Genomic DNA, 8873 nt, shown 5'->3' with positions numbered 1-8873 from the left:
TTGATGAAACACTCAACTCATAGAAACATAAAATTACTTAGTTCACAGATCCATAATTCGCATAATATAGTAAATATGAAGTAGAAACCTGGTTGTGTCAGGAAGTAGGCGACAGTAGTCTGTTCAAACTGTTCATAGCCATAAAGTGATAAGATTTCAGAAAGAAGATGATTACTGACAAAATGTGTTCGGTTTATCACATTTCAACGTATTTATAAACAAATGAAAATATATTTCAAATACAATTACGTCAGGTTAGATTTTGACAGTTTTGACTTGTGAATATGAATAACGAGGCTTCCAATATAAGATAGTGATGTATACTGTACATAGACACAAGGTACGTTTTGCTTTATTTTGAGAGCGTTTTCGGTAGCTGTCGTCACTTCCTGAAAAGCGCGTCAAGCTTGGTCATTCTCTTTAGTGTTTGCCCTGTCTCCCCAATGTCTGCCAGCCCATCGCCCGTTTTTTGATGAATAAAAAAGCGTCACCCACTCAGTCGAAAGGCTTGTTGTCGATAAAAGCGACCACCATCAAATCCAAGCCCCACATGGAGTGATTTAACCTGAGCAGAAGGACTTCCAGGTGAGATTTGTCTCCGACTTCGGGGTCGGAGTTAGCGACCGCTGCTAGCTGCCTCACCGGCTCAACATTCGCAGAGAAAAACTGGAAAGCTCAACAAACGCGTCTTGTCAGTTATTGCCTTTGTGAGAACTGTCGTCGCTGAAAACACTCAGTGGGTTTATTCCTTAAAATGTATCCGTTCGGAGAGGTTAGGGCTCGTTTGCGGCACCTTTGCCGGCGGTGAAGCTAACCAGCTAGCACGTTTAATACTGCTGCCACTGGAGCGGCCTGATGGCAAATATTCTGATCCGATGGTTCAATGTTTGCATGCGGTCAAAATGAACGGCTGCATCTGAAGATGGACCACTGCCATGTCCATCCTCCCGTACGTGCTTCAATGCGACTTGCGTTCACAGAATGATGACGAGCAGCATCAACACAAGCTCGATGTGGGCGGATTTTTTTTCCCTTCGTGCTTGATTTTGATCGACATTTATGAAGCGCTGTAAATTATGCATCCATGCCAGGCGTGTCTTGTAGAAAGAACATTCCAGTGTCATGGATGTCAATGTCATAGATCCGTTTATAAAGCTCATATAGTCATGACAGGCAGAAATTCGTCTGGATGTGAATTAGATGAGGGGATGTCTTGATGGACTGATCTGCAAGCTGTGTGTTCAGTAGAGCTGCTTCCTCAAAACAATCTCCTCTTGTCAGCAATAGCTTTCTTCATACCATCTTAGGCATACATGCCATACATTACAACTGTCCCAATACATCTGTGTTCCATGGTTTGGATGAATAACTGCAAAGCTTCCTGAACCTGAAATATGTTTTGTAGTCGTAAAAATAATGTTAGATTACCTGCACAGTAGAAGCTACAGCTTGTGTTATGTGTGACAGTGGCAGTATAGATATACATTTTTCTGTAGCCATCAGTCAGGGATGGTTAAAGATTACCATGTCCAGCCACTATAACCTATCCCCACCTATGTTACAGTATGCAATATGATAGACAATATGCACAACTGCTGCGAGTCGGTCTCTTCATCCTTCTATGTGTGTGATCACCTTCAGGTCAACATTATGGAACTGTTGTGAATGATGTGCTGTTCCAGAGGTCACAGTGTTTATAGGCTCATTTTCATTACCATTCACAACTGTAACTAAGGATGCTTGGTCAGGGAGGAGGAGAATTCCTGGTTGGTCAAGAGATTAAGTTATGACTGATTTTTTCATATTTTAGATTTTTTTTCAAGGATTAATTTAAAAGCCCTTGAATCAGATTTAAAATGGGAAGGTTTTCATCCTCTTATTTGCCTCCTGCTGTCTTTGCACAATTTTTTTTGATGAAGTTTTTGCATATACACAACAATACAGATAACAGAAATTATAAAAGTTTAGAGGCAAAAAAATGGAAAACCTGCTTCTACAATGTGCACATCCTTTGCAATACATGATACACACTAAAACCAGCATCCTCATCCATGTCATTGCTGTCTAAACTTGGTTCATTTTCTCCATGAGTTTTTTTTTCCTTTCCTTCTTTTATGTGTCAGCAGTTCCATCTCGTATAATACGAGATGCTGCCAAAATTATTTCAAGTAAATATTTATCTCCTCTGTGTATCAGGTTTATATTCATGCCCAGATCCAGTGTGGAATATTGGTTGTATCCCAAAATATTTTTAATTATTAAATGCATGCACCAAGCTTGACAGCAACTCCTCCAACATGGTTGTTTCACAGCAGCTGTTCATTGAGAGCGGCTGGATTTGAATGATCTCATTATCACATTGTTGACATGCGAATGTGCTCTTTTTTTTGCCCTAGATCAAGTGGAAACTACAGACCTCTCTAATCATCTGACTTGCAGTACTGCGAGGATTCAGACACGGCTCAGAAAATGTCCCATCCTCAGTTCCAGTCGCCTGTTGGTGTTGTGCCAGCAGCCTCTGCCCCACTGCAGCCAAATTCAGGCTATAGTGTCCCCTGTGGCACTGGCACTATACCAGCGGAGAGTGCCATTCAGCCTGCAAGGAACTCTGCTCTCCCCTCAGGCTCTGCAACAACGTACAGTCCCACAACAGGTTTGTTTTCTCTTTAGTCAACTGCTCATCATCATCTGTCTGCCGTCATGCTAATGTCACATCTGAGACTTCAGTGTCTTAAGGAGGACAGGTTCATGGATGTGATGATGGAGAATTTGAAGGGGAAAAGTGTGACCTGAGAGGATGATGAAGATTGTGAGGTTGTGAAGGAGGAGGCTCACTTTCTGGGGAACCTGTGAAAGACTTCAGTTGGGCTTTGTGTAATTCTCATGTTTTTGGTTGCAGTGTCAAACATGGCAAACCCTAAAGAGAAGACCCCCATGTGTTTGGTGAATGAGTTAGCCCGTTTCAACAAAGTCCAACCAGAGTATAAGTTACTTAGTGAGCAAGGACCTGCTCACTCCAAGGTAACCGTCTTCAGACCCTCTATGATTTTGTTTGTGCCATGTTCCCCAAATGTTCACCATTGTGGGAAGAATAAAGGTGGTCTCATCTAATGTACGTGGTCATTTTCACTTGTGCCTCCCAGAAAGGTACATGATCCAAGTTATTTATCCGTGTCATCTGCAGATATTCTCGGTGAGGCTCACACTGGGAGATCAGCATTGGGAGGCAGAAGGGACCAGCATCAAGAAAGCTCAGCATTCTGCAGCAACTTCTGCTCTTGCCGAGACCAAACTTCCCAAGCCGAACCCAAGGTCACCTCGCCATATAGGCAGACACCCAGGTGGGTTTGTAATTTGCCTTTAAGGGAGGTGGCAGTTTTCCTCTGGCCCTCATTGGTTCTTCTGCTTGGACAGCTGACGGCATGACACATACTATGGCTTTGAACGCTCTGTGTGTGAGACTCGGAAAAAAGCCAATATTTAAACCGGCTGATTCGTACCCGGGGATGAGACCGCCACACTTCAATTACCATATCCGGGGTCCACAGCCTTACCATCGCTCTATGCAACAGTGAGTTGACTTGATGTGGGGACACTGTTCTATCTTTTTGAAGCTAAACTGTGATGTCCTCAGGTACTATTACCACCCATTCCCTCCAATGGGACCATTCTTCTACCACATGGAGCTCTCCATCGGGGGCCAGCAGTTTATAGGGGAGGGGCGCACACGGCAGTTGGCCAAAGATGATGCAGCGGCCAAAGCCCTTAAAGTTCTCCAGAAGGAGTCAATACTACAGCAGTTGCCAGTGGTGAGAAACCTGTCTGTGACTGTCTGCTGAGTCCTCAAAAATGTGAAACAGTTGTTAGTACCGTACATAGCGCTTGTTGTGATGGGGCTTTGAAATAGGTTTTCAGCTGATTCATCAGCCTATAGGCCCATTTACGCTCAATGTTACGTACGGATCCAGATACGGATCGAGCCTTCTGTCTGTGCTGTGTGTACACTGTTTATTTCTGCGCAAAGCTGCCCCCATTTCCTCATTTGTGCAAGAGATACATGATCAATACTTCTTCCACAGTTGCCATGTTGGTTTTGACTGTGGGCTGCTCCCCCTAGTGGATATATTGGTGAACAGCAATACCAGTGCAAAGAACGCATGCAAGCATGTGATCCATGACAAACAAACTATAATGTATTATATAGATGCCTTTTTTTCCTCTGCAGATTAATGGAGAGTCTGAAGAAGAAAACCTCAACAAATCAGAAATCAGTCAAGTGTTTGAAATTGCACTGAAACGCAATTTACCAGTCAATTTTGAGGTAATGTACTTCCGTCCCAGTTAGAGCGTTCACTACACTGGCGTTGGTTTGCTTTGTTGCAGAGCTCTTTGTTTAATGTAAGAATTTATGATCTGTTTGTGGTTTTATGTGTTTATTTTTGGTTCATTCTCCAACATAGCACTCCCTCGCTCCTTTCTTAATGTTCTGATTTGTTACACCCCTCTCCAGGTATTAAAAGAGGAGGGCCCTCCCCATATGAAAAGTTTTTTAGTCCGTGTTTCAGTGGGAGAGTTTGTAGGGGAGGGTGAAGGCAAAAGTAAAAAGATTGCAAAGAAGCTGGCAGCCACAGCTGTTCTGGGGGAGCTGAAGAAGCTCCCACACATACCTGGAGTAGAAAAGATGCAGCCTCGCATCAAGAAGAAAACTAAATCCATCATTAAGGTAAATTTGTCAGAGGACCTCTTGGGCCAAGTGTCGAGTCCCTGACTGTTGTGAAACGTCAATAGTTGCAGACCAGCCCTGAGTACGGTCAAGGAATGAATCCCATTAGTCGCCTGGCTCAAATCCAACAGGCAAAGAAGGAGAAGGAGCCGGAGTACACCATGGTGACAGAGAGAGGTCTACCACGAAGACGGGAGTTTGTCATGCAGGTGGGCAAACTGCCTCTGTGGCCCAGGCTCTGGCCCGCTGATGGACTGCTTTGTTCTCCTCCTGACCTCTTTTGTTGCGGCAGGTCACTGTCTCCAATCAGTCTGCTGAAGGGATGGGACCCAGTAAAAAGGTGGCCAAGAGAAACGCAGCCGAGAACATGTTGGAACTTTTAGGATACAAAGTGCTTCAGCCTCAGCCCCCAAAACCAGCACTCAAAACCGACGAGAAGGTATTTCACCAGTCGAAATTTTGACGAGAAACCGAAACGACCTCGACTGTGGCAAACTGGATTTTACCGGCGTATTTGTTCATACCTTCTGTTTTAAAAATGTATTTTTCTTGACCAGCCTGTGTTGAAAAAACCTGGAGACGGACGCAAGGTCACCTTCTTTGAACCAAGATCGGACGATGCCGCCTTGGGTTGGTGTTTGACGACTCCTGATCGTCTTCTGATGATATTTCATGGCTGATATTCTCAGCAGGTGTCAAGGAAGAGGAGTTCCGCCTGCCGTACATGAGCCACCAGCAGCTGCCAGCAGGAATCCTGCCCATGGTTCCTGAAGTGGCTCAGGCAGTGGGAGCCTGTCCCGGAACTCACGCGAAAGACTACAACCGTGCATTACACAACCCCGGCAAAGCCACCGTCACTGCCATAATAGCTAATGAGCTGCTTTATGCCGGCACATCGCTGACCGCTGAGTCCATCCTGAAGAATAAGAACAGCCTGTCTCAGCTGCCCCACGGACCCCTGACGAAACCTTCGGAGCAGCTGGGCTATCTCGCCTCAGTGCAGGGCCTGCAGGTAAAACCTGAGCAACTTTGATATCCATACAACGCGCCTCCCTTTCTCACTAGCTTCATATCAATCCCCGCTCGACTCTTTCTCAAGGTGGAATACAAAGATTTCCCCAAAAACAACAAAAATGAGTTTGTATCACTGATCAACTGTTCGTCCCAGCCTCCCATGATCAGCCATGGAATTGGAAAAGATGTTGAATCCTGTCATGATATGGTGAGTCTGATGTTGGATTTCCATCCACAATCCTTTTAGCACCATGAAAGTATTAATATAATATGGGAATATTTGGTACTAAGTAACATGTTTTTTTTTCTCCCCGTTACAGGCTGCTCTTAATATATTAAAATTGCTGTCAGAGTTGGACCAGCAGTCAAATGAGAAGACAGGAAACGGGCCAGTCTCCGGGTGAGAGACTTGTTGAATTGCACTCTATAGAGTTTATTCTAGGGATGGCTCATACCGATCACATGGATTGACAATGAATTTGTAATCAAAATGATGAGACCTTCTGTGTACATGATTTGAAAACATGAACCATAAAATCATTTCAATTCAGACACGCTTTAATATATCTCTTCAAGTAGGCAAACAATCTAGAAAAAAAACGTGTAGACTGCAGCAACTATTCTGTGAAAAGGACAAGAGAAAAACATTTAATTTGATGTGAGACGTCGCAGTTTGGTGAGACTCTTGAGACTCTGCTGTGAAATATTTACATACTGTAGCGGGACTCGGGAGTTTCAACTGCGGACGTTTTAAAAAGTTTCAGATTCAGGTGGCTGATGAACTCTACATCCAACTCCAAAACCGTGACGGACTTGATTGTTTCCGTCTCCGCATAAGCAACACTTGAGAAATGCTGCTCATCTCGCTCGGTAAAATAAAGAATCATTTCTTAAAATTCGGAATGTCATGCTCGGACCGGCGGGTGTTGCTAAGCGACAGCTACGCAAACAGCGTGCATGTGCAGCAGGATGCAAACTTAACATGACAGATTGAAAGAAGCTCCACAGCAGACGTGCTGTTGATGAGTGAGCAGCGTGTCAGGACGCATCACAACCAGCGGGGCTTCATCAGAGCGCCGACTGTCACACGTGATCAGTTGTTGTGTTCGGCAGTGACAGGTAGTGATGGGCATTCACAGATCACGCTGATATCAGCCGATCACGATCTGTGACCAATCGATCGCTATGCTACAGTGGTATAGTAGCTCATTCTTCATGTCTCGCGCATACAGTAGGAGTGTCTCTGTATGGAATAGGAATGTTGATATATTTCTTTGCTGCAGCACCACCTGAAGGTCGCGTATGATTCATGTTAGTAACTATCGACTGAGTTTTTTCTCTCTCAAATTCAGCCCCACTATAGAAACACGATCATAATTTCCCACTTCTTTTTACTCACCCGCATCATTTGTCACCCGCTGTGTTTCGTTGCAGAGGCATAAAACAGGAGATCGAAGATGATCTTCACCTCAAGCCGGCTAACTCAAGCACAATGGCACAGGTGGTGGACGGCACCGCGTAGATGATCAGGTTAGGTTGTCGGTAAAAGCACTACAGAAAACATGGACACTGTTGGCCGCCGGTTACACACAGATTCATGACCTTAAGGCACTGTAGCCGCGTAACTCTCACTCTTCATATTCAGCATTTCAAACATGTTTACAGTTAAACAAGTTGGTCTGGGAAAACTAGTGCGCTCCCCTTGATGTGGTTTAATTGTACACATTCTCATTAGTGTTGCTTTGTAGAACGGTCGGCTGCATCCTAGTTGTTGTTGTTTGGAAGATGGCTGAACAAAAAGACAAAGGTTCGACTTGTTTGGACTTGAAGGTCCCTCCTGTACGTCCGCTCTGTTTCTTGGTCATGTTTCGGTGGCGGAGCCGGGCTTCACTAGGGTGCAGCTGATGAACTCTGACTGATTTTCCTCCAGTGCTTTATATCAACAACCACAAGTGAAGAGTAATCAACATCACATGTAGGACTGGGAAGAGTGTGTTTCTAAATGTAGCGTGTGATATGCGTGATTCCTCTTCAGCGCCAGTGTCCCCCCGGTGCTGTCCTGTTCCTCTGTCCCAATCCTGTCTGCTCCCAGTGGTGATTAAACTTGCTGCGATGCACAAGACAAAGCCTGGTCTTCCTGTTTTCTCTTCGCCCCTCAGCTCAATCTTCATTTATCATTTCATAATGAAGTTCCCAGTGGGTCAGTGGACCTTTTTTTTTGTTTGTTTTGGTGTCATGTCCTGAGCGAGCAGTTTAAGACGCTTAAGAGCACTCAAGAGAAGACTTTTCGCCTGTGCAAAAGTGGTGTTTTGAAATAGTATTTTCCTCCAGCAAACAAAACAGTCATTTGAGCCTCAAAATGCTCACAAGTGCTCAGTCGATGCCACCTTTATACGCACCTGTGGTATGCTGTGCCAGTGCGCTCCTTGTACACTCAGTCGCTCCAGTTGGCAAACAATATTCTGGAGTCACCTCACCAGATAAAACGTCAAATGAGTAACCCTAAAAAAATGTCTTACCAAAATTTCATGTACGTTGTTTTATGACTTTCATAGCAATGTAAGGACTGTATTTTACCATTTTCTGCAATATTAGGTAAGATATTTGCCTTGCTTTACTAGTGGTTAGCTGACTGTGTTTGTTGCTATTGCTGGTTTTTGGATCATGAGACATTTCTCTCACAAAATACTCTTTAAAAAAAAAAGGGTTTCCAGGTGGTTTTGTGCAAGATGAAAAGTATTTTTGTTGTCAAAGTAAAAATTATATTCCTGATAGAACCATGTCAGTTAGAGATAGACAAACATGTACTGTAAATTCTGGACTATAGTGTGTACTGGAAATATTGGCCCCACCCACTGAATATAAGAAGGAAAATAGAGCTTGTTCATACATAAGCCGCAGCGGTCAAAAAGTCGCTGGTGCAGTGGTGCTGTCTGCACTGTAGATAGGTCAGTGGTGCACTTCACTTCTAAACTAGTTTTGAAAACGGGCTCCAGCATGGAGACTGACACATGAATCAATCATTGACATTAAAGTGCTCAAAATGCGCTTTCACCCATGTGTTCCGACACCACAGCTGGTCTCAGCTGCTGCTTCTTTTCTCTGGTCCTCCAGGAGATCGACTCTGTGGGCGGAG

At 44.3% G+C, this 8873-nt stretch overlaps 1 protein-coding gene across 2 annotated transcripts; it reads left to right on the top strand.

The window, feature by feature from the left end:
• Positions 1–401: 401 nt before the first annotated feature.
• stau1 (staufen double-stranded RNA binding protein 1) lies at positions 402–7863 on the top strand. 2 transcript variants are annotated; one of them, XM_053867834.1, is made up of 15 exons: positions 402–585; positions 2397–2653; positions 2900–3021; positions 3185–3341; positions 3415–3571; positions 3635–3809; positions 4226–4321; positions 4511–4723; positions 4789–4932; positions 5016–5162; positions 5281–5353; positions 5416–5735; positions 5823–5945; positions 6058–6137; positions 7172–7863. In XM_053867834.1, exons 2-15 carry the CDS (start codon positions 2470–2472, stop codon positions 7257–7259), a joined length of 2079 nt encoding a protein of 692 aa, XP_053723809.1. In that variant the 5' UTR covers positions 402–585; positions 2397–2469; the 3' UTR covers positions 7260–7863. The 2 variants fall into 2 exon arrangements, with proteins under 2 accessions (XP_053723809.1, XP_053723808.1); XM_053867833.1 differs by having other exon boundaries at positions 5413–5735.
• Positions 7864–8873: the final 1010 nt, after the last annotated feature.

The sequence above is a fragment of the Synchiropus splendidus genome, chromosome 6 (genome assembly GCF_027744825.2).
Source record: "Synchiropus splendidus isolate RoL2022-P1 chromosome 6, RoL_Sspl_1.0, whole genome shotgun sequence".
Taxonomy (NCBI): domain Eukaryota; kingdom Metazoa; phylum Chordata; class Actinopteri; order Syngnathiformes; family Callionymidae; genus Synchiropus; species Synchiropus splendidus.
Note: the sequence above shows the minus strand (reverse complement) of the source record. Positions and strands in the feature narration are given on the sequence as shown.

What these genes read in the sequence shown, in the direction of transcription:
- stau1 (XM_053867833.1), top strand. Translation starts at nt 2,470, where the DNA reads ATGTCCCATCCTCAGTTCCAGTCGCCTGTTGGTGTTGTGCCAGCAGCC. An exon ending in GACGGGAGTTTGTCATGCAG is followed by an intron (nt 4,933 to 5,015) that starts GTGGGCAAACTG and finishes TTGTTGCGGCAG; the next exon opens with GTCACTGTCTCCAATCAGTC. An exon ending in CCTCAGTGCAGGGCCTGCAG is followed by an intron (nt 5,736 to 5,822) that starts GTAAAACCTGAG and finishes CTCTTTCTCAAG; the next exon opens with GTGGAATACAAAGATTTCCC.